Raw genomic sequence first — 25059 nt, forward strand, 5'->3', positions numbered from 1 at the left:
AATGTATGGCAAATCCTCAAGGCCCCTCGTTCTGGGGCCAACCCCATGTGGCCCCTGGCCTCCCCCAGCCCCAGGCATGGCTCCTACTGCTCTGCTCCAAAGGACACTTTCCCACCCCTCTCCTTGGGCCTCTGAGACGCTGGGCTCTGTGGCACGTCGCAGTTGGTGCAGTGGCCAAGACAGAGCCTTGGCTCCTGGCATCAAGCCCTGGCCAGGTGGGGACAGAGTATCGCACATGACAGGCTTCCCAGGAGAGGTCACATTGGACAGGGCCTTGCACACACACCCACGCCACAGGTGGAGACATGTAGGCTTTTGTTACTCCAGGAGTTTCTGGCAGCAGAGGCGTGTGGGGGAAACAGACGCAGGCGGTGGGGCTTGGACGGGGGGCAGGACTGCAGGTACACCAGGCCTGAGAGCCCCAGGAGCACCATGCCGCTCCCCTCGGACCCGCCTAGGCCTGTGCTGCCCCAGCTGCCTTGCCCCAGGGCTTTCAGTGCCTCCTGGCTGGTGAGCGCCGAGTACAAATTCAGCGCAGCAGATCCCAATTGCTAGGTGGTCTGGGTCACAAGCTCTGCTTCTTCCCCTTGTGGGCGTGGCTCCCGCGTAAGAGGAAGCAGGATGAGGGGATCCACCTCTGCAGTACGCAGTGTGCTTGTGACTCAGCATCCCCTCCCAACATACCCCAGACCACCACTGGTGACCTGCCAGGCCTTTGCCCCACCCCATCCTCTAGTGCAGGAGGGGAGGGAGGGATCCAAGCCCCAGACATAGGAAGTCAGCAGCGGCTGCCCAAGGGGCCCCTTGGTTCTTGCCTTGCAAAGCAGCTGCCAAGCAACCTTCTGGAACCTGGTCCGACCTGGTCCAAAGACCACACGCCACGGCGGGGGGGCCTTCCTCACTTTCACCGGAGCTCAGGTCCCCCACCAGGGGGCTCCCGTGAGCCTTGGGCAGGTCTCAGCCTTCCTGCTTAGGCCTCCTGCAAGGATGCCGGGACAGTGAGCCACCCAGTGGTTATTTCAAAAAAAGTCTTTTAATTGTTCAAAATAGCACAAAACGACATCGCACTATGGTAATATTGAGTCACAGGGGTCACTCTACAATAGTGAACGGTGTACTCTCCTCAGAAACAAATGAATATGCGCGCGCGAAGGGATGGGGTAAAACAACACGACCAGGTGAGCGGGCTCCAAGGTGACTAAACGGGACATTTTCCACAGCGAAATATACTATAATACAACAAACCAGAGGCCCTGGAGGACACAGGCTGCTGCATCTCCAGGCAGAGGTTGGTGGGGAAGGGCTGGAGATTGGCTGCTCAGTTCAAAGCCTTCTGACTTGCTGGCAAACCCCTCCTTGACGGAAGCTCCCGGAGCCTGGCCTGGGTTCCATGCTGCACATTCATGCAGCTGCTATGCTGCTGCTGCTGGCGGCCGGATCTGTCGCCCTAGCCTCCCTTGTAGGTGACACTGCACAGCTGCCCTCCCGGGCTGCCTCCAAGGACGCCTGGTTCCCCTCCATTCTCCACCCTTTCCATGACAATTTGAGGGAGGTGGCACAGCGGCTGCAGAAAGCAGCAGCCCCCTGAGGGAGACAGCGCTGGTGGTGCTGACGGAGGGGCGGCGGGGGCTGGGAACCCAGGACAACGAGGCCCCAGCCCTCCCTCCAGCTTCCCCAGGCTCGACCCTATGGGTGCGGAGTGATCGCCCATGAGGAATGAGCTGTCCTTTCTTTGTTCCAGCAGCCTGAGGACAGGCAAAGGGGTGGCGGACAAGAGCCAGCAACAGGAAGTTGGGCTGGGCGGCAGATTCCACACCTCTCCTGCCCTGGCTGGCCCCAGCTTTTCCTCCAGAAAGATCCCTGCCAAGAATTAGCCAAGGAGAAAAAAGCAACAAAACAAAAACACACACACACACAAAAAAGGATTACACACTCTGTACACAGCTAACAACAAAAGAGACAAAACCCCACACGCTAAAATTACAACCAAAGTGTGAACTTCACCAATTTCAACCTAAAAAACACAACCAATGCAGCAGTCGGCGGCGTGGCCCACAGGGAGGTTTGCACAGGTGCTGCCCAGGCCGCCGTGGGGCTCCTTGCCCCTCTTTCTTCTTTTTCCTTCTTTTCTTTTTTAAAATGGGAAAGAAGAGGGGAAGAGGATAAGAGTTTGGAGCACGAAGGCCTCTGAGAAAAAGTGTAAGCTTCCTGGGGGTCACTGAGCAGGGCAGACCGGGGGAGCCTGAGGAAGGGAGGTTAGGAGGCTGGAAACACAAGGGGAAGAAAAGAAAACAGAACCACACAGACACCCGGGCCAGAGTGTCAGGAAAGCCGCCCTGGGGAAGGCCGAGGGGGTGCCTTTCCTCCGCTCCACGCCCGCCCCCAACCTGGCCCTTGCACATCCCCAGGAGGACAGCAGTCCTCAGCTCCGCCCTCCCTAGTTAGAGGGGAGGAAGGGAAGCGCGCTCCTCTCTCTGCTTTCCCATCTGCCTCTGCTTCCTCCCAACCGCAATGGTAAAATGTGCTTTCTTTAGATTATTTTAAAAACAGAGAGAAAGAGAAAGGGGGGAGGCAGAAACGGCGGCTCTGGAGGGTGAAGTGCGAATGCCGGGGCGGGGCGGGGTGGGAGGGGTGGGCCTTGGCGGGTGTTCCTGAAGCAGGGGAGTCTGGAGAAGAATCCAGGGACTGGTCAGCTTCCTCTCACTGACCATCGGCCTTAGATTTCTTTGGAGCAGATTTCCTTGGAAGACAGAGAAAGGAAAGAGAAAGTTAGTGTGGAGCTCACACCACGGTAGGCCCTGCCGGTGCAGGGCCCGGCCCATTGTGGGGGCCGGTTAAGTGCCCCCAGTCATTTGATGAGAGGCTGAGCCCAGCTATTTCCGCCCCCAGCCTCAGAAAGTTCCTGAGAAGGGCTTCCTGCTTACATTTCTGGAGAGGACATAGGCCGTTTGTTGGCCGGCTTGGTGCCAGAGCTGTCTTTACTGGTTTCTGGAAGGAACAAGAGAGATGGGTGAGCAGCACTGTGACAGAACAAGAGCAAGGGACACCCGCGCCCTGCCTGCCCACAGAGCCTCTCGGTGTCAAACAGTGCTCGACCAGCAGCCAGCAAGGGTGGGGCACCGGCCCTGACTAGAACACGACACCACTCACTCCCCTCTGTATGCAGGTTAGAAACCCACTCAGCTCAGCTCCCACCTCTCATTGCCCTCCCAGGTTCCAGGTCCCAGGTGCCCCAGTCCCAGTCAGCCCCCGCGGAGCTGAAGCAGGAGCATGAGCTGACCGGACATGGCTGGCCTCCCGTGCATCCCACCCCTCACCTGCTGCGCGCCAGGGACCTGGGACACGCTGTTTTCGGGCTTAGAAACCTACGCTTTCCCACAGCCCTCTCAGTCCTTGTCCCCTCAAACATCCTGGGGCAGCGTCCCCTGCACCACCAGGCCCGGAGCTGGGGCCCCTGCTCCACTCGACAGCTGCCCGTCAGGGGGCTGTGTGCGCGCCAAAGGAAGCAGGGAGACACGGTACATGGGAAGAAATCTCAGAGGGTGACAGTTCCACCTGCTGTACCTGGCTCCCTGTGCCTTCCCTAGAAGCTGCCTGAGGAGCCCCACAAAGGACACTCACCCTGCAGCCACCTCACTTGTGTGGCTGGGCCATAGCCCTTCTCGTTGCGGGCAGCGATGCGGAAAATGATGGCAGGCTTGGTGGTGTAGTCGATGTGGGCGTTGGAGAGGCTGGAGGACTGCACGAGGCAGGAGGGGCTGGGCCCGCAGTACACTCGCATGAAGGCCAGCTGGGCTGGGGTGGAGCTCTTGAGCTCACCCGCAGCCTGCGAGCTCTGGATGGCCAGGTACACCGAGTACTCGATGATCTTGCCGGAGGTCACAGAGGGTGGCTCCCAGGTGAGGTGAGCACCATCAGGACTCTAGAACCCAGGGGGGTCAGAAGATCAACAACAGAACAAGCTAGAAGCTTCCAGAACTGACCGATCATGGTTCCCATAAACCATTTTCTAACACAGTAGAGAGATGCCATGTCGCAGTTCAAGGAGCTTCAAAGAGATCTTCCTCCAAGTAGAAGGGCTAAAACAAACTGGGACTCAAAACTCAGCCCTCCTATGCCCACACTGCCACCTCATGTGCTGAGGCAGGAGGGAACCAAGCAGGTACAGAGGGCCACCCCACAGCAAGACTCACTTTGCTGATTTTAATGGCACAAGGGGCCCCTGGGAAACCAGGCAGACATGTCTTAAAGGCTGAGATTTCACTGAAGGGCCCCCGGCCGCAGGCATTGATTCCGGCAACACGAAACTTATAGGCTGTGCCTGGCTGCAGCTCCTGCTTCTTCAGCTGGTTATAGTCAGGGACAGTGCCCAAGTCATCCTGGGAAGAGAGGAGTGGCATGAACTCTGCTGTGGAGAAGGCAGCTCTGGGCCACCCCAGGGACGCTGAAGGTCTGTGGTGACTACGGGCCAGAGGGAAAAGAGGTCAGCGGTGGCTGGCCCCTTATGGCAAGCAGGGACATGGCGAGGCCGACTGTGGCCAGGTACTGGCGGGAAGGAACCAAAGGTCTCCTTTTCTCCTGCTTCAGGGGGATGGTCTCTGCCTGGCTATCCTCAGGCTTCCTGGCTACTTAGCTTGGCCCAAAGATGGAGGAGTTTCCTATAAGCCCCACTCAGGACAGTGGAGCCAAGATCCACCCACCTGAGGGCATCAGCTCCTGCGGACACTTACGTCTGATGGGACAGCATCGTCTGGTGGCAGAAAATAGTGCGTCACCATTACATTGGTGCCCTTAATGACCCCCACATCAAACCACTGGTTTTCCTTCTTCATGGGGGCTTTGCTGGGTGGGGGCGGCAGGTCCGGCTTCTGGAAGACAGAATCGGGGTGATGAAATCAGGCCCTCAGCACCCAGAGGCAGTGCTGCCCCCCAGACCCAGCCTCAGGAGCCCCACCACACCCAACTCACCACACCCAGGGACTCGATGCCATTGGCCACTTCAGTCAAGGTAGCTGCAGCCTGCAGCTTGGCTGGGCTGGCCACCACAACTGGCTGGGGGGCCACAAATGTGTTGGATGGAGCCAGGCCTGGGAACAAAGGTGTCAGTGGGAAAGACGACAAAGACTTGGCTCCCAAGTGGGACTGAGCCTCCTGTCCTGCCCTGGCCTCCCTGGGTGCCCCCACCACCAAAGCACTGATTCGCCTTCAGCCACTTACTCTCAGTGGCTGTTGAAGGCAGCAGCGCCACGGTGCTGGGGACGGTGCCGGCCAGCTCGTTGAGGCAGTTGCTCTCGATGGCCGGGTCATTGAGGCTATCGGCGGGGGCCAGGGCCTCAGTGGGGAGGTGGTGGTGCTGCTGCTGGGCCTGGGCCTCCTGCAGCTGCTGCTGCTGCACCAGGGCAGCCAGCTCCTGCTGTGTCAGCACGATGGGGATGGTGGTGGCCTGGCCCTCCTGGCCCTCAGCCGACAGGTGCCCCAGCTCCGCCTGGGTCACGGTTGCCGCTGCCTCGGAGGTGTCCATGGGCTCGCCGGTGCCTGCTCCAGGGTCAAGAGAAACACTACTTATTAGGAAGGCTGGCTGGAGGCGGGTGGCCCAGGCAGAGGCCCCCAGAGCCTGTCCTGGAGACCCCGTCCACCTCCCACCCGTCCTCCACTATAGGCTAAGCCCTGGCCGAGGGGCCCCATCTGTTTCCTGGGCAGTAGCCCCAGCCAGCTGGTCCCATGTGGCAATTTCCACTACCTGGCCTGCCTGGGGTCCCCTGTGCCCATCCTCCCCAACACATTTGGCTCATGCCACCCTCAAGAGAAATAGGCTCCTCTTCCCAGGCTGTCTCTGTGGCCTACTGCTCCCCCGAGGTGGCGCTGGCGCTCACCCATAACAGCCTGCTGCGCGGCCTGGAGCACCGCTTGGATGGCCAGGGCCTGGGCTTCCTCCGTGGCTGCAGCCTGGGCGGCTGCTTCTGCAGCAGCAGTCACTGCCAGCTCTTCAGGGGTGAGCCCCGTTACCATGAGGGTAGTGGTGCCGGCCTGGGCCTCAGCCATTAGCTCTTGGGGAAGTGATAACTGATCTACTTCTGACTGCGCAGGTGGGGGTGGCTGGACCACCACAGTGGCCACCACCGCAGAGCTGGCAGAATCCTGGCCCGAAGATGGCTCCCCTGTGCTGCTCAGATCCACGGCGGCCGGAAGCTCAGGGGTCTGGGAGGCTGACAGGACCTCAGCGGACTCCCCCATCAGGGCTGTGGAGGCCGACTGTAGGAGTTGCCGCGGTGGCAGCTGCTGGCGAGGCCCTGGTGACACCTGGAGTTCCTCTGGGGGCTGCAGGATGTCAACAGCAGAGAAGGGCATGTCAGAAGTTTCTGTGTTGGCTATGGTCACTGTTATTTTGGCCGGGATGGGGACTTCGGTAGTCAGAGCCCCTGGGGCAGTCTCAATCATTGATGAGATCTTCTAGAAAGGGAGAGAAGCCCCTGTCAGAGGGGAGGAGAGGGGGGCCAGAACCAGGAAGCAGGGCTGAGAAGCAAGCCAGCCTTCACCGTTCCTTGTGGGCCACTCTCAATCGGCCAGCTCAAGCCCATGTTAAATGGGGGAAGAGGGGTGGGCAGTGGTTCTCTGAGCAGCATGAGGACAGAAGCCCTTAAGACCCCTGGTCAGGTTTAACCTGTCCTCAGAGTCGTCCTGGCCTGAACAGACACTCAGACCCCGCCACGTCTTGTACAAGCTGTGGTGAAGTGACACACGATGGTAACCAGTCACAGAAATAAAAGCGCCCCAGAGATGTGGGGGAACGCAGCAGACATCAAGGCTGCCCTTTTATGGTCCGGAAAAAGAACCAGGAGCAGCCCCATGCCTGGTAAAAGAGCGACATCTGGTGTCTTGACTGTGGAATTGCACAGGCGTAGGCAGGGAAGGCGGAGAGGAAAAGGACCCCCTGGGCTCTTACCGGCACAGAGGGGCCTGGGACCGGTGTGGACTGCGTCACGGTGGTCACAGCCCGCGTCAGTGTGGAGGACACAGTTGTCGTGATGGCACTGGAGCTGGTGATGTTTACGCTGTCGCCCTGGGTGCTCTCCACCTCTCCCTGATCGCTGGTAGCAGGTGGGGTGTCTGTGGGGGCAATAGGCAGGTGGCTGCTAAGCAGGAGCCCCCAGGCCTACAGTTGGCTTGACCACCATGGGCTTCCTGTACTCCCAAGGGGAGGGTCAGAGAGGGCAGGACAGGCTCCTGGAGATCCCCCATCTGCTGCTGGCAGTCAGGACGTCCCAGCCCACCCCGCTGATAAACTGGGCACTGAGGAACCTGACCGGTGGACTGTGGTCGAACCCCCACCATCGTTCTCTCACCCTTTCAGCCTGGGGGTCTGGGAGACCATGAAAGCCAGGTGGCCACCTTCACTTACCTTGGTTTGAGCTCATGTTGGAAGTGACAGTGGTAGCTGTGTGAGTGGTGCCTGTCTCGTGGGTCTCACAGGGGGGGTTGGAGCATACCCTCTGTGTTGGGAAAGGAGCCAGCAGAACGGTGCCAGCCTGGGGAGTGACACTGGGCGCTGCTGCCGCCTCTAGGCCAGACTCCAGGGTCCTGTGAGAAGAAGTGGCATCGGGAAGCAGGGCGCCCGCACTGACAGACATGGTGGTGCCGGTGGAAGTGGTCTGGTGTGTCTCACAGGGGCGACCAGCAGGGGGCTGCTGCCCACCCTCGGCCTGGCCTGTGCCCCCGTTTGAAGTGGCCGTGGTGGCCGTGTGGGTGGTGCCTGTCTCGTGGGTCTCGCATGGCGGGTTGGAGCACACCCGCTGGGCGCTGCCTGCATTCGAGGTAGTGGCGGTGTTGGTGGTGCCGGTCTCATGGGTCTCACACGGCGGGTTAGAGCAGACTTGGGTCACGGTGGCTGAGGGGCACAGCAGTGCCTCCAGGGCCGTCACAGTCACTGTGGCGCTGGGCAAGCCGCCCTGGAGGCTCTCGCACACAGGTGCCACGTGGGGCTCCCCGGCACCCACACTGGAACGGGCCACGGCGGCGGTGTTGGCTGCATGGTTGTGGCGCCCCGTGGGCAGGTCCTTGCTGCCTGGGCTGCTCAGCCTGACTTTGCTGCTCAGAGGGGCCAACTGCACAAAAGCAGTGCCACGGCCCCCAGGCTCCCGTGCCATGCTCGGCCCGAGCAGTGGGCCAGCCGAGCATGGGGCCCCAGTGGCCATCACAGTCATGGTGGTGCTGGTCGCGCTGGTCTGGCGGGTTTGGCACTGGGGCTTAGAGCCCTGGGCTGCCTCCAGTGCCCCAGCAGCCACACTGATCCGGATCACGGCAGGGGTGCCGGCTACACAGGCCCGACGGGCGTCTCGCTGGTGATTGGCGCCGACATTCGACATGGCCGTGGTGGCTGTGTGGGTGGTGCCCGTCTCGTGGGTCTCGCAGGGCGGGTTCGAGCAGCCATGTTGCCCGGCCATGTTGGAGGTGGCTGTGGTGGCGGTGTTGGTAGTGCCCGTCTCGTGGGTCTCGCAGGGTGGGTTTGAGCAGACTCGGACCACGCTACCATTCTGCTGCCCCACGGTCGAGGTCACAAGAGAAGCAGCTGCCTCCTGTCTGTCACAGACGAACTGCACTTGGGTGGGCTGGGGGTGTCCCCCAAGGTTAGCCACAACAGTGGTGGTGGCCGTGTTGGTGGTGCCAGTCTCGTGGGTCTCACAGGGTGGGTTGGAGCACACCAAGGTCACTGTGCCAGGCTGCACATCACCCTGGCCCGAGTCGGCGATGGTGACTGTGGCGGTGGGCTGCTCTGTAGTTGGAGAGGCCAGAATGGACACAGGGAGGTCGTGCACAGGCTGGGCCTCCACTCCGCTGGGTGCCGTGATCAGAGTCACCTGGGTGGGCTGGGACACGGGCTGGGGAGACACACCAGGAGGAGACTTAGTGCCGCAGCTGGCCATCTGCCCGTCCCTCCCCCTGTCCTGCACTGTCACTGCACAGCCTGGGACTACTGACCGCTCCTCAATGGCCCTGGCAAACCTAAGACCCACTTGCCCCTACCCCCAAGACACCGACTTGCTTTAGAGGCCAGGGAAGAGGAACCACTTTGCCTCCAAGGCAACTGGGATGAGGAAGAGGCTGTGGGGGCAGGGCAAGGGGAAGGCAGGAGCCTGGCTGCAGTCAAGTCCTTTGTCAGGGAATGAAAATCCCCCTCAATGCTCAAAGGCCAACAACAAACATTTCACCGTTTTCCAGCTTCAAACCTACGAAGAGACCACCACACACACACACACACACACACACACACAGATGAACTGCAGCGTCCCCTAGAACTCGGTGTTCAAACACCAGGCATGGCCAAACCATGGACGACGACACAGGGACTATGTGACACCAGGGAGAATGCCCCAGGTGAGGAAAAGCCCACCATGGCCACGCCTGGCAGCAGTGTGACACCAGAAAGGAAAGGCCTGCAGACGGAGGGCATGAGCCTCGCGTGCTTCCACTCATGTGAAGGTCCCTCGCCCACATGCACCCGAGAGCCCTGCCCTACCTGCATGGTGATGGTAGGGGTCGTGAGCCCGCCTGCCGCTGTCAGCGTGGTCTGTGCAGCTGACACGGTGATGGCAGTGGGGTTGATCACCTGGCTGGAGAGGGTGGCGATGGTGCCCAAGGTGGTGATGGGCGTGGCCAGGGAAGCACTGGTGCTGTGGCCCCCCGCCCCAGCAAGGCTGGTGGAGACCGTGCCTGTCACTGTGCCTAGGGTTGTGACACCTGAAGGAAAGGAGGCAGAGTTGGGCCGAGGCTGCTGCTGCCTCCTTCCCAGGGCTCTTCCCGCAGACAGGCTAGGGCACTCTGGAGCTCCTGGCACAGAAGTCTCGAGAGAGAGCAGCTGCTGTGCCCCGCAGATCTGCCATGGGGATTGGAGGCCAGCCCTGCTTCATTGTCATCTAGGGGCAGTAGGGGCCCTGGCCTGTGGGTACACACCTGTGGTGCCTTTCACAACCAACGTGGTGACGGCTGGCTTGACGGCGGAGACGGTGACGGGGGTGACCAGGCGGACGCCCCCCATGGGCACAGTGCGGAGGATGGTGCCTGGCTGTCCTGGGGCCCCCTTAAGCACCACCTGGAATACCAGAAGAAAGTGCCACCAATGTCACCACCAGGCTGGTGGACGCCACCCCTCCCAGGCCCGTCGGGAAGACCTGTGTGGCCTGCTGGGGTGGACTGCACTAGGACACTGGGGCTGAGACGTGGCTGGGGGTACCTCACCTGGGTCACTCCCTGCTGCCCGTGGCCAGTGGCAATTTTGGGGACAGCAGTGATGATTTTGGCAGGTGCTCCAGTTCCTGAAGTCATAACCTTGGTGGTGATGATAGTGATGGGGGACTTGATGCCAGGACTGCTGGTCACACCTGGATGGGAGAGTAGAGGCCCAGGGGAGATGGGCTCTGTGAGGGCTGCCCCTGCTGCCCTGGGTTATAATGAAGAGCCACAAGTCACAGCCACAGCCCTGCCATCTCCCCAGCAACCTTAGACACAAAAGGTGGCAAGGAGAAGGTGGAAATGGGTAAAAAACAGAAACACAGTGCGCCTTGTAACCTCCATTTCCCTCCAGCGAGGACCTGCAGACACCTGCATGTCAGGGGAGGCCCTTACCCGTGGCACCCGCCTGGGTGATGATGGCCGACATGGGGATGGTTTTGATGATGGTGGTCGTGCCAGGCTTGGTGGTACTGGGGGAGACGCTGCTGATGCCCAGGATGGTGGGCTTGGTCCCTGCCCCGCTGGCCTGTGTGGTAGTGATGATGGTGGTGGGCTTGCCATCTGCTGAGGTCACCAACTTCAGGATTGTTCCCGCTGGCAGGGGCCCTTTGGTCTGAAAGGGAGAAGCAGGTGCATGAGTCGGTGCCACTGCCAGGAAGAGAAGTGTGGTCTGGCTACTCTCTGTCAGCAGCCTTGGTGGCTCAGGGAATATTCTGGAGGCTGTGGGCGAGGTTACTGAGCAGCAGAACTTTCTGAACCATGTGTGCTCATGTGATCTTCCATGGGCAGAGATGCGAGTTCTCCCTGTGTGCAGAAACTAAGAGCGCTCACCTGGATGATCTGAGTCACAGGACCTGTGGACGCCTGGCCTGTGACTGCTGAAGTCTGAACTGGTTTGGTCTGGACCACTGACACCACTTTGCCAAGATTGGAAATCTTAAAAAAAAAAAAAAAAAAAAAGATGGAGCAGGGAGTGATCTGGAAACCAAACAAGGGCATGGCCTGGCTGGGACTCTCCTGGAGCCGGCCCAGGGTGGCCAGTAACCATTGGCAGTCACTGTGGCCTGGCAGCTGTCACATGTGACCAGGGGGCACCCATCACTCACCAGAGCGCTGCCTCCTGGGACAGAGATGGGGCTCTTCACCAGGGTGATGGTCTTGGTGACCCCACCCACGACTGTGGTCACCACCTGGGCTTGCTGGGCCACTGTCACGGTGCCTGACTTGTGCACCGTGATGATAGGGCGGGTAGACGTGTTGGTGGCAGAAGAAACCGATGTCCCCACCTGGGCAGCTGCAGTCTTCAGCATGCGAGTGGCAGGGTTGCTCACCTGGAGGAGGCAGAGATGAGTGATAGACCAGGCAGAGAAATAGAGTGGCAAACCACCCAAAGATGTCCATGGTGGGCCCACAGCTCCCACCTCCAGTCACCCTCCTCCTCCCGCTCCCAAGCCCAAGAACAGCTTGGTTCCCCCTTCCTTTAACGGGCAAGGGAGGAGGCCGAGACTGTAGGTCTCGCCTGAGGCTGTGACTTTCTTCATGGAGACAGCTTCTTCTGCAGCCCACGGTCCAACGGCTAGCTCTAAAGCCCAGAGGGAATGACCATGCTTGTTTAATCACAGTGACAAGCCCCAGAAGACACTCACCATGACTGGCGAGGAGGCCACCTTCACAGTGGCTGGGAGGGTGGTAGTGCCAGGCGTCACGGCCATGGTCTTCACAATGGTGGTGCCCGCGGGGACACTCAGCACTGTGGGTGCCGAGGAAGGGGGGATCTTCTGGGTGGCAGCAGCCGCGGCAGCCAGTGCGGCCATCCCACTCATCTGTGGGCTACTGCCAATCACCTGCAGCGGGCACGGGCATGTGAGGCCAGGTCACGGGTACCACCTGCCTCCCTGCTTGGTGGACCTCACTGGAACCTGCCCAGGGCTCAGCCCTGCTCTGGGGAGCCTCATCCCACCAGCGTGGCTCAGCTTTCTCTACTGCCAGACCCCACTCTCCTGGCCCCAGACAAGGAGGACTCCCATCACCGACCATGCACGGCAACCCCTGTGGCAAGAGGTGGCCAGAAGCTCTGGATCCTTTTTAAAGACCACAGAGTCAAGTCAGGTCCAGTTCGTTTCTCATGGGCCTGCATCAAGCCCAGCTGGCTAGCTCCTCCTCTCAGGCTGCAGGACAAGAAAGTCCACGTGGCCAATGCCCTTAGGACCAGGCAGCAGGTTAGGCCTTCTAGGCATTAACTTATTAATTCCCACCACGACCTTGCAGGAGTGCTCTCCATGTGTGCATGTCCCAAGACGGAAACGCGTGGGAAGCGTGCTACTAGAGGCCGGGGGGTGTGTGTAAACCCCCAGTACGCTTAGAACTTAGTGCACTGGATCAACAGGAAGTCCCGCCAACCCCAAAGACTGCTCCTCACCGTCCCCTGAGCACTCTGTGTTGGCACAACCATCCGCACTCCGGCAGGCAGGGAGGTCACGGTGACAGGGGCTTTCCCGGCCTGGCTGGCAGGTCGCATGGTGACCAATGGAGTTCCTGTTGTAGCCTGAGGACCGGTCACTTTCAGAACAGCAGGGACACCTGATGAAAGAAGGGGCCAGCCGTCAGCCATCTCACCTTCCGCACGATGTCCCCAGCCCCTTTGCCGAGCTCAGCAGGCAGCTTGAGCCACTTCTGCTGGCCTGCTTGTGTGGGAGTCTGGCTCTTCTGTGCCCTCAGGGTGACTGTGTCCACAGGCGGGGCCAGGCTTTAGCATCCCCCCAAGACTTTTGGAGTTAAGCCCCAAGCTCCTGGCCGCTGGCCTGCTGTCTAGGCTGCCATCTTGCAGCCCCTGCTCTGCCACTGCCTCTCCCTGGCCAGCCCCTTACTTTTAAACGTCCCCGGATCCCTGGCTCACCTTGAGTCCGGGCTGCAGTGGGCACAGAAATGGAGCTGCCAGGCACCGTCGGCAAGACCTGGATGGTGGTGGTGGTCGGGGGCGCGGGGGCAGCCTGGGGCAGGAGCGTGATGCCTACTTGGGTCAGCGGCTGCACAGCGGGTGCGGCTGCTGCCGGGGCAGGGCTCTTGGGAGGGTTGGCAGGCACAGATGGGACTGGATTGGGTGTAGGGGAGGTGGCAGTAGCGGCCGTGGCAGGAATGTCATATTTCTGGAGCTGGAGAAGGTAGCTGTCGGCTGTTGCCACTGCCCCCCAGCTCACCTCCAGGGAGTTGGTGTTGGCGCGTACCAGCTGTACTCGGGCTGGGGGTGGTGGCTTTTCTGTGGGAGAATGCAGCTGGTGAGAAGGGGCGGGAGGCTGCGAGGGTGGGAGGGTCGGCTGGGCTGGGCCTACCTGTCTCTAGGTACCAGAGGTCCTTGCAGCAGACCTGGTTGTTCCAGGCCTTGCGGTAGCCGTCGCGCCCACTCCAAATGTACAGGCGGGTGTTGATGGCGACTGCACAGTGGCCGGCCCGAGCCCGGGGAATGTTGTCCTCCAGCGTATCCATCAGGATGGTCTCCCAGGCCATGGTATCTGGGAGGGGGCGGACGGGTGAGGTCAGCAGGGAGGACGGAAGAAACCCGCCACCCCCAGTTGCCCTTGGTTCTTTTGTTGTCAAGGATGGAAATTAAAATCGAGATGTTATCAGATTATTACATTAAAAACAACGAAACAAAGAAAGCTTTGTGGAAAAAAGCCCCATATAAAGTAAAATTATAAACACCAACGGCTGACTAGGATTTACCTCCTCGCCCATCACGGAATGCTACAACTCACAGAAAGAGATGGCAGTGGGGAAGACGGTTTAGGGAAAACACCATAAAAAGATCTTCATGCAAAAGAAATGTCAACTTCAACCACCGGTGGCTGGCACTTTGATTTCTGGGCCTGTAGCAGCTGGGGCTCAAGGTGAGCCAGAAGGGAGCTTCAGCCACCTATCGGGCTTGGCAAACAGTGAGTGCCCTGACCACTCTGTGAGGGCACCACCGGAGGCACCTATGTGGCCAAATTCTCTGTACAGGGCGCTTCAGCCACATCAGACAGCAACTCTACTTCTAGGTTTTCACCTCTAGGATACACTTGCACACAGGTGAAGACGGTGCAAGGATACTCACGGAGCGGCGCCTGTACAAGAGACAGCAGCACAACCACAGCTTGAAGGAGGCTGCTGCGGGGCAGGGATGTGGAGTGATCTCCAAGCTACAGCGGATGAGAAAGGCCAGGTGCGGCACTGCGTGCGCCAGGCTACCACTGTTTTGTGTTTAAAGGCACCTATGACTAATGCTTGGATATGAAGAGTCCCTACAAGGTGGACAGGAAACCACTCACGTGGCTGCCTCTGAGAAGCAGAACCGGGAGGAGGGAGGGAGGCTCTCCACTGTAGAGGCTTTTACACTTTTGGATGTCAGGCCATTTGGATTGAGAGCTCATTCAAAAATTCAGAGGCAGAACATTGCTTCAGAGTGTTGAAGCATTGCCCACTGGATCCTTCTGGTGGATTCCAGAGTGAGCCAGGGGCCCAAGCTTGTTCACCCCACACCCCACACAGCTTAGGCTGAGGAGGGCTGGCCTCCTGCAGTCTCCCACAGCCACAGGCCACTCAGAGCCCAAGGAGGCCATACCCAGGTTGAGACAAGCCAGCGTGTTGGTACACTTCCACTCCTTCTCGTGTGTGGCCACTTTGACGTCATCCATGACGAGAGGCACCCAGCCACCAAACACATACATTCTGGGAGTGAGGAGGGAAGAGTGGGAAAAGATTGTAGAGTTGGTGCCAAGCTAGTGACCACCTCTGCTACCCCAGTTCTTGAGCTCAGTCCTCTGGCTATCCCCAGGAGAATCCCCAAGGACTCGTGAAGCCTCCTGAAGCGGCCCTCTCCTGCCTGGTAGCTCAGCTCTCAGAACTGTGCCACCTCTACCATATAAAAGCGTCGTTCAGCTCATCTAAAGCTCACCTTCATCTCCACAGTTCCTAGGCTCCCCTTAGGACCTGGGCACTCACAAAGACAGCCAAGTGCTTGCACAGAGGACCTAGAACGCTCTGTATCCAATGGTGCAGAGCCTCACAGGCCCAGGGAGGGTCTCAGGCTGGGCTTGTGTGTGGCCCCCTCCACGCTGAATCTGTCTTTCCTTGGTCCCCCAGGGTCGTAATGGAAAAATAGGGCTGCCAAATGCCAGTCTAGCCAGAAAGAGGCATCTTCAGGTCTTAGGGTCTGACAGAACAAAACTGAGAGCCCTTCGGGGGAGGGCCACGCTGGTCTAGAGAAGGGAGACACAGGTGAGCAGACACTCACTTATTTCCGATGGTGGTTGCTGAGTGGAGACTGCGAGGAAGAGGCGCCACCCCGCTGAGACTGGGCTTATTCCATGTCAGGGTATCTGCAGAGAAACAGGGGAGAGGGTTACACACGCTGGACCACACACAGACCGTTCCCTGGATTCAAGCTAGCTCAGGAAGATAGGATCTGTCTCAGTTAAAGAATTACATCCCTGGCTCCCTACAGCCCACAGCAGGCCCTCTGATTGTTGTCATGGGAGCTAGATTCCCGTGTTATCCAGTCAGTTTTGACCAGCCTAGCAGGCACGCTCCTTCAGGTACATCCCGAGTGCCTGCCCTGAGCCGGCACTGCGCTCTGTGCTTGGGGAGGAGTTGGGAGCACACCCCAAACTCTCCATGAAATATATTCACCATCATAACCACCTTAGGCTACAGACGCTTCAGCAAACACTACTGGAAATTTCCCTCACAGGACACTGTTTCTCTGCAGTGCTGACTCTTATGTATAGGACAACACTGACATCTCTCTCTCAGCCCACAGTTAGCCATCTTCCCCAATCACTCCTGATGCCACCAGCTGGCGACCTGTCCAAGCAGTCCCCCAAGGCCTCACAGTTTACCGGCATGCAGTGGTACCTCAGCAGTCAGAGGAGGACACAGCAGTCCACACAGTCTGACCACTGACGAGTCCAGAGAATTCCATTCTAGAAAGGCTTAATCTCTTATTCTCCTATAAGCCAGCAGACCAATTCGGCCAACTAAGCCAGCACAGGGCGGAGGTAAGAGCCCCAAACCTAAGGACAATCCATGACAAGAGGAAAGCACTAAAGTGGGGCGTTCCAGCTCCCTACGAGCCCCACCTGACCACACAACAGCGCCACCCCCGGGACCAGCCGAGACTCAGGCCGGGTGCTGCCACCCTGCTCACCGATATCTAGGGTCCACAGGTCCCCCAGCCTGCAGCCACTCATCCCGCCGTAGATCACCAGCTTAGACTTCTTGTTGTCTTTTTCAGTGTAGACCACAGCAGTATGTGACTCCCGGGGTGGTGGCAGGACCCCGTAAGTGATGGGGATGTCCCAGGCTACCACTCCAGAGCCTGGCCGTAATTCCAGGATGTATAAGTCATTCAGGTACCTGATGAGGAGGGCTCAGTTAGAGCAAGTCTCAGCTCCTCATACCAGAGGCTTCGCTGGATGGCTACTAGTGACAGAGAGGCTCCCCAGTACACAAAGGGACTAGGGCCATGGGAGCTGTGCAGTTCTTCTGCCCTGGCTCCTGAGGAAGGGGCTGCCAGAAGCTCCCTAGGATGAGCCCAGCTAGAGAAGGGGAGAGGGTGGGCGAGGCTGTACAGCAGCCCCGAGTCCCAGACCCAGCAGCACGCCCTGCTGTGTACACAAAGCTGGGCATTATACAAGGGCTCCACAGAGCAAGAGGGGCACCGGCTTGGGACTACCTCCAAATAGAGTCCTTGGCCATAGGCCTTGGAAAATACCCATCAGGAAACCTGTAGGCAGTTGACGCCGAGAAGGAACGTGAGCAACTCTAGGCCGAGTCTGAGAGCAGGCCCCAGCCCAAGGCAAAGCGGCTTCCGCCTCCGGCTTGGCCCTCCACCCATGAGGCCTGCTCAGGCTTAGCAGTGACTTTGGAGCCAGAAGGCTCCTTAGAGGGCATCCGGTACAGCTCTCATTTACAACCCAGCATGGGACAGGGACCCAGCCGCACACCCACCCGGGGGGTTCCGAAGAGAACAGGACCAAGCCTCACCTTGGAATGTTGTTCTTTGGGTCCTCGCTGTCATTGGCCAGACCCCCAAACAGGTAGCATTTGTTGCCCACAAGGGAGAAGCTGTGCCCGAGCCGAGGACATGGAGGGGGCCCGTTTTTGGGCGTCTTTGCTTTGAGTCTCTTCCACTCCCACCGGCTCGCCTGCAAAACCAAGACCTGGAGGCTGAACCCTGGGGGCCCAGGGCAACTCGTGGTGGAGGAGAAAATGGCCGGGGGCAAGCTAGGTGCCTTGCTGGAGCAAGAAGGTCCTGGGTGTCAGGCCCGGCCTTCTCCTGAGGCGGGCCAAGTTCAGAGTGGCGTTGCAGACTCTCAAGCGTCCCTTCCACCTCCCACTTGTCTCAATCCTGAAGCCACTACCATCAGGTCGTGGGGCTGAGGAGGCAGAGTGAGAACCTGGGGCTGCTTTACCTGGAGCTCGTACAGGTCATTGCTGTATTTCCCATACTCCACCATCCCGCCAAACACCAGGAGGCGAGTTCCATCACACACAAAGCCATAGGCTGCACACCCAGGAGGGATGTCCCCCCTCACAGCTGGGATGAACCACTGGTTGGTTGCTGGGGAACAGAAGGAGGCAGAAGTCAGTAGAGCCGGCAGCGCCCATTCCCCTCATTCCCCAAATCTGCCAGCCGTCAAGCTTGGTGAGGGGCTGAGCCAGCACCATCCCTGTGGGTGCTCTAGCAACTCCAGCCATGCCACCTGGGCCATCTTCCAAACCCTACGACTTCAGGCCACTGCCAAAGGGCCTGTGACCACCCTGCTTCTCATCAAGGTCATCTTAATGAGTGGGATGTCACTGTGCAAGATCCCTCATCGGCTACTGGGAGCCTAGCCACTGCCTTCCTTCCCTACCAACCACTCAGTGGATCAGACATGAACTTCTCCCCAAAATACCCTCTTGGTGGACCTGTGCTCCTCCTCCCTGGGGCCCACATTTTTGTCCCTGTATCACAGGGTCAGGACAGCCAGAGCCCACAGCAGCACTTTCAAGTGGCCAAAAAAGCAACCACTCAAGGCCGCGGAGAGCCACGGGACGAGACCTCCCAGACCTCCTCTGGCCTCCTAGGTGCTGGTCCACCAGCATCCCTCCCCACCCCTGCTGCCACACCTATGCTATTCTGGAACATTCTTGAAAGCCAGAGGCGGCAGTCTCAGCAGAGCCATGACAGAAGCTTCTCGAAAGCGCATGGGGGTGAGGAGACCACCAAGAAAGAGGCGAATCAGACCCTAGGCACTGCTTTACTTCCCCAGGACAGCGCAGCCAGCCTTCAGCTGGGACTGGGCCCTTGAACTCGACTCCCCTCACACCCTCCATGCCAGGGCTTCCCAGGAAACCTCCTCCTATGAAGGGGCCCCACAGAGGATTCACCACACTCTTTACGAAAACCCCAAACTGGGGGCCAGGTGCAACCCCGACTCTATGCCTCTGAGCTGGCCTGGGTGAGATCTCAGTGAGCAGACAGCGGAAGGCGCTGAGGCCCCTTCACACGACTTGAGACGTAAGATGGGTTCCCCAGGACATGACAGGGCATAGGGGATTCCGGTGGGGTGGGAACTGGGAAGGTTTCCACACAGGGGATGCTGTGATCTTGTGTTATAGCACAGACTATTCAGTTTGGTGACCAAAAGCGTTGTGAGACCATAGAAGAAGAAAAACGAAGTAGTTTTTTCCGTCTTCAGGTGCACCCAGGGCCATGGTCAGGAATGCACACCCCGCTGCACTCTGGTCCCACCCAGTCCCACACCGTCACCCCCAGGGCTCAATGCACACCGTGTGCAAGGCTTGCCCTCATCCAAAGCACAACTCCCAGCCTGGGCAGCACAGGGAGACCCTGTGTCTACAAATTTTAAAACATTAGCTGAGTGTGGTGACATACACTTGTGGTCCCAGCTGCTCGGGAGGTTGAGGCAGGAGAACTGCCTGATCCTCAGAGTTTTAGGCTGCAGTGAGCTGAGACCGTGCCACTGCATCCCAGCCTGGGCAGCAGAGCAAGATCTAGCCTCAAAAAAGAAAAGAAGAAGAAAAACAGAAAAACCCCCACAGCACGACCGCACCAGCACCACCTCCAGAGGCGGCCCCCACCCCACTCTCTAGCACCCACTCCGCGGGTGGGCTTTCAGCAGGCTGTCGGTCTCTGCAGCCGCTCAGCTGAGTCACTGGGCCTCAGACATGCCAAGCATTGAGCTCCCATGCCATTTTCCTAAGGCCGAAGGCAACACTTGTGCAGCCCGCACCCACAAGCTTGGGGCCTGGGCCCTGCCTCTTTCTCATTCCCAGTGCAAAAACTACCCCAGAAAAGCAGGAGCTGCCAAGGCCACCTTGACTAATCCCTGGAGGGGGCTCCATGCAAGCTGCCAAGGTAAACGCACAAGGAGACCCAAGACTGCCTGGGTCAACTGCTCTCGATAGGTAAAGGGGCAAAGCCAGGAGGGCAAGCGACACCTGCGGTCACAGTGCAAAACAGAGACAGGGAGACAAGAGCCCCATCACTGACTTAAAGCGACCGATCCGTGTCTGCCCAAGGGTCCCATGTCCATGCAGCCACCCTCACTCCCCTGAGCCCTGTCATGGTCAAAGCCCACAGCTATGGGGCCATGGGTCAGCGTTTGGGACAAAGCTAAATGGCACATGGAGTCAGCCGGCAGCTCTCCCATCACATGCTGACCAGTGAACCAGCAGGCCAGGCCAGAAGTGCCCTGTGATACCTTCTACAGGACCCAAGAGCTGCTGATCTCATTCTAGAACACGTCAAGAGAGATCTATCAGGGAGCACAGCTCCTGGTGTGAAGACAAGCCTGCGGCCCTCATCTCACCCACCAGTCCTGGTTCCACCTCTGAAAGCACACGAGAAGCACCCCTCCCTTCTCCCAGCTTCTCAATGTGACAGCTGCTCTCAGTCGCCCCTGAATCATCCGGGGGGTGTCACATAACCCAGTCCTGGGGAACCTCATCCTGGAGATGCTGGCTCTCAGCTGAGAGGGGAAGGTGTGGAAAGGACCCTGCCCTGGACGAACACCACTCCAGCTGCCCTCCTCCTGAGGGCAAGGCCACGCCCCGGCTTCTCCGTGTTTCATCAGCTCCCCCACCCACTTCATGCTCCACCAGCTCCACCGTGGTTGCTAGCGTCCCATCACCATCTAGAGACCAGTGCCCATGCAGGGGGGCAGCCGGTCAAGTTCAACGAACTGCCTTCCTCTCTGTTCCACCTGTCACATTAGAGCACTTCCTGTGTGGCACATGACATGCTGGGAGGCACAGAGGACACCGCTCTTGTGCTCATACTCCCAATGGGGTAGGAAGGCTGCGTGCCCCCCTCCCACAATGAGACAAGCACCCTAGAGGAGCTCTGACCCAAGCCTGGCCCTCGGGAGCACAGAGCGGGGCGACCGCCGGAGAGGGAGGGCAGCAGTGGAAAGGGCTTCTCAGAAGAGGTGACATTTCAGCCGGGCCTTGAAGGGTGAACAGGATTTCCCGACAAATGAAACTCATAGGGCCAATCAGGAAGTGACCGCACGAGTCTAATAAAAGGACAGGAGAGCTTGGTGTGGAGGGGACAGATTTGATGTCAGCTCGACGCAATGACCAATTAGATACAGGGACAGACGAGAAGGGAGGTGTTTCAAAGGTGGTGGCCCCCAAGAGACAGGTGGTAGAACAGATTCTGTGAAGGTTTGCACTCCCGCTCAACTCTGCCACCAGCTGGCAGGGTGACCCTGGACCCCAATTTCCTCACGTGCAGAAACAAGGAAGTTTCACTAGACATTGTCCGAGGCTCCTTCCAGCTTTCAGAGCCGCTGAGGCCAAAACTCTCATCACCACCACCCCCACCCACCACCACTGGCAGCGCTCTGAATCCTTTGGCTTGCCATGTGGAACTAAAATTTCCTAAGGACAAGGACAGTAGCTACCCTAAGACCTCTCAAAGCACACAGCCCCTGAAGCTTTCTTTCTTCTCCTAGCAACGGGGACCCCTTCCAGATCAGCTCTCTCCAAGCAAGGTTCTCTGAGGACTGACCCTGAGAAAACGCCCCGCCTCCTCCCAAACACCGCAAAAGCAGCCAGGACAAAGGTGAGGAGGCTGGGCTGCTGGGAGGGGGCAACTCCCGCTGATTCCGGATTCTGCCATTCTGCCGATTCCCAAGCAGAAACCCTGGTGAGGAAGAGGGCATTGGGTCGGCCAGCTGCTCTCTCTGGAGAAGTCCTCCGAGGAACTGCCGATGACAGTTCCCAAACTGCTACCCTGGAGGATACCAGGGCTTCGTTTAAAGCAGCCCTCTGGAAGGCAGACTGCCCTCTAATGCACAACCTGTCTTTGCAGACTGGTAATGAATTCATGCCAAAGTGGTCAATTCATTTTAATAAACTAATGAATATGCAGAGGCCCCAGGAAGCCAAGGCAGCGGTGGCGGTGGACTTTGGAGCCAATTGTAATTAGGCCCCTGCCCTACTTTCTAAAATTGCGTTTCCCTGCCAGGGAGCCTGCTCCAGGCCTTCTGAGAAGAAAGTCAGTCCAAAGAGTTGAGGAGGTGCTGCTCATGGTGACGGCGCCGCTATAAACAGCCCTACCACTGGAGAAGCTGTATCCCTGCCCCTTGACCTTAGGTTACTGAGCTAATTCCTGCTACTGCAGCTGCGTGGGCTGGCACTACCAACCACCAAGCACCCCCGCCCGGGGGAGGGGTGCTGAGAAAGGTCCTGCTCCCTGGAGGCAACAGGTGCTGAGAGACCTGGAATGAAAAAGGGTCACCGGCAACCCACCAGCCTTTCAAAGCAACGTGTGGTAGGTGGCAACCGTTTCCAAGGTGTGGAGAAACCAGCACTTTCTGCCTTGGGGGGTGGGGAAGGAAGTGGCACCCAAGAGCCCAGCTCCAGCCCTCCCAATTCCCCAAACCAACTTTCTCCCTCCAGGCAGCTCTGACTTCCCACCGCAGAGCGTCAAGGCGCTAGGGCCCAGTCAAAGAACAACAGTCTTTCACTGCCCAGGACACAAAGCCCACCCAGCAAGGGTTTGTCTGCAGGGACTCCACGGAGGCCAGGGGATTGCCAGAGCCCCAGGGGAGGATGCTGCAGAGCAAGGGCTTTGTGCTGGAAGCCACGGCTCCCACTGAGGACTAGGGCTTCCCAGGACCCCAGCCTGCGGGTGGGGGGGTTCCCTTCACCCAGACTCTTCCAGGTCTTGCCTGGGACAGAACTCACCCTGACCCTGCCTTCTAGGCAAGACCAGGATCCTGTGGGCCAACGGGCAGCCAGCAGGCAATGTGGGAGCTGACCCTCGTGCTAGGGGCGCAAAACGGGCCAAGTGGCCACCAAGAAAAAGGATGTCACAAAGTTCATGGACAGGCAGGGCTACTAGGCACGGGCAACAACAGATAGCCCCCACGAAGGCTGTGCTGCTTCAGGCATACCTGAAGAGAGAGAGTCCTCCCCCCTCCCAACTAACAAGGGCTTGGGTTTTGCGGGGAGGCAGAAGAGCGGGCGGGGTAAGCCCCTGGATCCGCCGAAGCGGGGAGACACAGGACTACACAGGCCGCTGAGGGGTAACTAGAACTCAGCTTGTAAACCAGAAGGCACCAGATTAAGAGAAGGGGCGACTTGAAAAGAAACGCTGCAGAAGTAAATGTCGAAAGGGAGGCGGCCCTGCTGGGGTACCCAGGGCTCCGGCATTAGCCGGCTGGCAGATGAGGATGTTAAACTCTGCGCCCTATGAAGGCGTCCCTTCCCTCCCTTTTTCGAGACAGAGAACGAATCTGTAATCTAGAAATGGTCATTTATCCAGAATGGGCACTCGAGATGGAGAGCTGAGCAGGCGCAGGAGAAGGGAGGGAGGGAGGGAACTCTGCCTGCGCCAAGGGGACACATCCGCCCGCACCAGCCCTGGCCCCGGCCCCGGCCCCGGCCCCGGCCCGCTGGGTAACGGTGTGGGTCTGAAGTCACCACCGCTGGCAACAGCCCCACTCCCCGATCAGTCGGACCAGGGACTTTCTTTTAACTGACGAAAACCAATCCTCAAATACGGGAGACAAGAGGTTTCAGAACGGGAAGAAGATCAGAGTAAAGCACTGAAGCCCGGCACAGCAAAGGGGAGGGGCAAACCGATCAGTGGGGAGGGAGGGGAAGGAGGGGGGACCGAGAGGGAGGGGGGACGGAGAGGGAGGAGGGGGGAGGGGGAGAGGGGAGGGAGGGGGAGACGGACGGGGGAAGGGAAGATGGTGAGGGAGGGCGGGAGGGAGGAGATGGAGGGAGGGCGGGAGGGAGGGAAGAGAGAGAGGAAGGAGATGGAGGGAGGGAAAGTGCCGAGGACCCAGCGGGCTTTGCACTCACCCGTGTTGTACACGTGCAGTTCGTCCACTATTCCCTCGTTGCCGCCGCCAAACACCACGATGAGCTCCTTGATAGCCACGGCGCGGTGGCCGTGACGGGGACGCGGCACCGGACCCGACCAGCCCACCACTCGCTTCCAGCGGGGCTGCAGTAGCACCGCTGGCGAGTTGGCGGGCGACACGGCCGAAGCCATAGTTCCGGGAAAGGGTGCGGTAGGGAGAAGTCAAGAAGCGGGAAGGGAGCCCCTCAATTCTTCTCACACACCCCCTTTCGTCTAAGGCAGCTCTAACGGAGAAGCGGTTCCTCACACAGCGGTAGACGACTCCATGGAGGCCGCCATCTTAACTGCTCTCCTTCCCTTTGGCTCTTCCCTTTCTTCTCGCTCACCTCGTCTCCTCAAGAGCTGCCCAAAACTGTCAAGCGCCCAGGCTCGATAAGCTGGAGGCCACCGAGTCCCGTCGCCCCGACTACTTGCTCGGGCGCTCCCGCTTACAAGCTCGGACGGAAGGCCCTGGGAGCCGCCATCTTGAGCCGCCTCTCTCTCCTCCCTTCCTCAGTCGTAGCCCTCCCCCGCCGGAAATGGCGGAACCCCGGCCCGGTTCCCACACCCCCAAGTCCCCAGGACTGGCCGGCTTCCGGGGCGGGTGGAAAGGAGCCACAGGCGCCGCGGTCGTCGCAGCCCCGCCGGCGCTCAGACCACAATTGTGGGAGCCGCCATCTTGAGACCGTCTCGCTTCCCCGCCCAGCGCTAAGTGCAGCAGCCGCTCCCGAAACAGCCTCGACACACCTAAGTAATGGAGGCGCGCCGGAGGCCGGCGGAATCAGCTCGAGCTCCCGAGGGCCGTTTGGAGGCGCGCGCCGTAAGGCCGTCAGAGGTCTCGCACCTTTCCCCTTAGTCCGCCTCTGCAGCTCAAGCTGCGCCTGCCGCCCTGGGAGCCGCCATCTTGAGACTAGCTCCCCGTTCCCCCCTATTCTCTTCTTCCTGGGTCAGTTCTTCCACTGCAAACCAAACTCAAGGCAGTGTCCGATCCTCACTTCCCTCCTTATGACTCCTTCCCACAGGAGCCGCTTCAAGGAGCCAGAGTTAGGCCCCGAAGCGGCAACTGTACGGCAGGAGGAGCGGTAACGGCAGGGCGCTCATGCCTCCTCCCTGGGAGCCGCCATCTTGTGTAAAGAAGTAACAACTAAACATGGCGGCGGCGGCGCCGGCGGTCGGCCGAGGGGGCGGAGTCGGACGACGTCACCGCTTTCCCCCACCCGCCCTCGCACCTCTTCGCCGCTGGGCCGAAGCCTCTTTAAGGACCCCGGCGCTGCCTCGCGGCGGGGGTGAGGGGTCGGCGCGGCCGCGCGCTGGGCTAGGGCTGGAGCCGCGCTCAGGTCAGGTGCAGGCGCAGGCGCGCCCCGCCCCACAGCCCCCCCGGGCGAGCCTCCACGCCTCCGCCCTGGGAGCCGCCATCTTGCCACTTCCCC

At 59.5% G+C, this 25059-nt stretch overlaps 1 protein-coding gene across 4 annotated transcripts; it reads right to left on the reverse strand.

Annotated features, from left to right (window-relative positions):
* Positions 1-1014: 1014 nt before the first annotated feature.
* HCFC1 (host cell factor C1) lies at positions 1015-24817 on the reverse strand. Of its 4 annotated transcripts, none has more exons than XM_012437911.3 (27): positions 24377-24817; positions 23590-24002; positions 17676-17824; positions 17248-17408; positions 16409-16617; positions 15497-15581; positions 14825-14931; positions 13557-13736; positions 13124-13483; positions 12647-12807; positions 11874-12071; positions 11334-11558; positions 11059-11163; positions 10621-10840; positions 10234-10376; positions 9949-10087; positions 9515-9735; positions 7400-8876; positions 6944-7107; positions 5874-6450; positions 5218-5535; positions 4969-5087; positions 4731-4868; positions 4194-4379; positions 3622-3922; positions 2925-2988; positions 1015-2740 (listed from the first exon to the last, which is right to left on the reverse strand). In XM_012437911.3, the coding sequence occupies exons 2-27, from the start codon at positions 23780-23782 to the stop codon at positions 2701-2703; spliced, it is 6240 nt and encodes a 2079-aa protein (XP_012293334.2). In that variant the 5' UTR covers positions 23783-24002; positions 24377-24817; the 3' UTR covers positions 1015-2700. The 4 variants fall into 4 exon arrangements, with proteins under 4 accessions (XP_012293334.2, XP_064227598.1, XP_012293335.2 ...); XM_064371528.1 differs by lacking the exon at positions 24377-24817 and having other exon boundaries at positions 5874-6318; positions 13124-13217; positions 13425-13483; positions 23590-24193; XM_012437912.3 differs by having other exon boundaries at positions 5874-6318; positions 23590-24816.
* Between the last annotated feature and the right edge of the window lie 242 nt (positions 24818-25059).

The sequence above is a fragment of the Aotus nancymaae genome, unplaced genomic scaffold, assembly GCF_030222135.1.
Source record: "Aotus nancymaae isolate 86718 unplaced genomic scaffold, 86718_ANA_hifiasm-v0.15.2.pri h1tg000138l, whole genome shotgun sequence".
Classification (NCBI taxonomy): Eukaryota; Metazoa; Chordata; class Mammalia; order Primates; family Aotidae; genus Aotus; species Aotus nancymaae.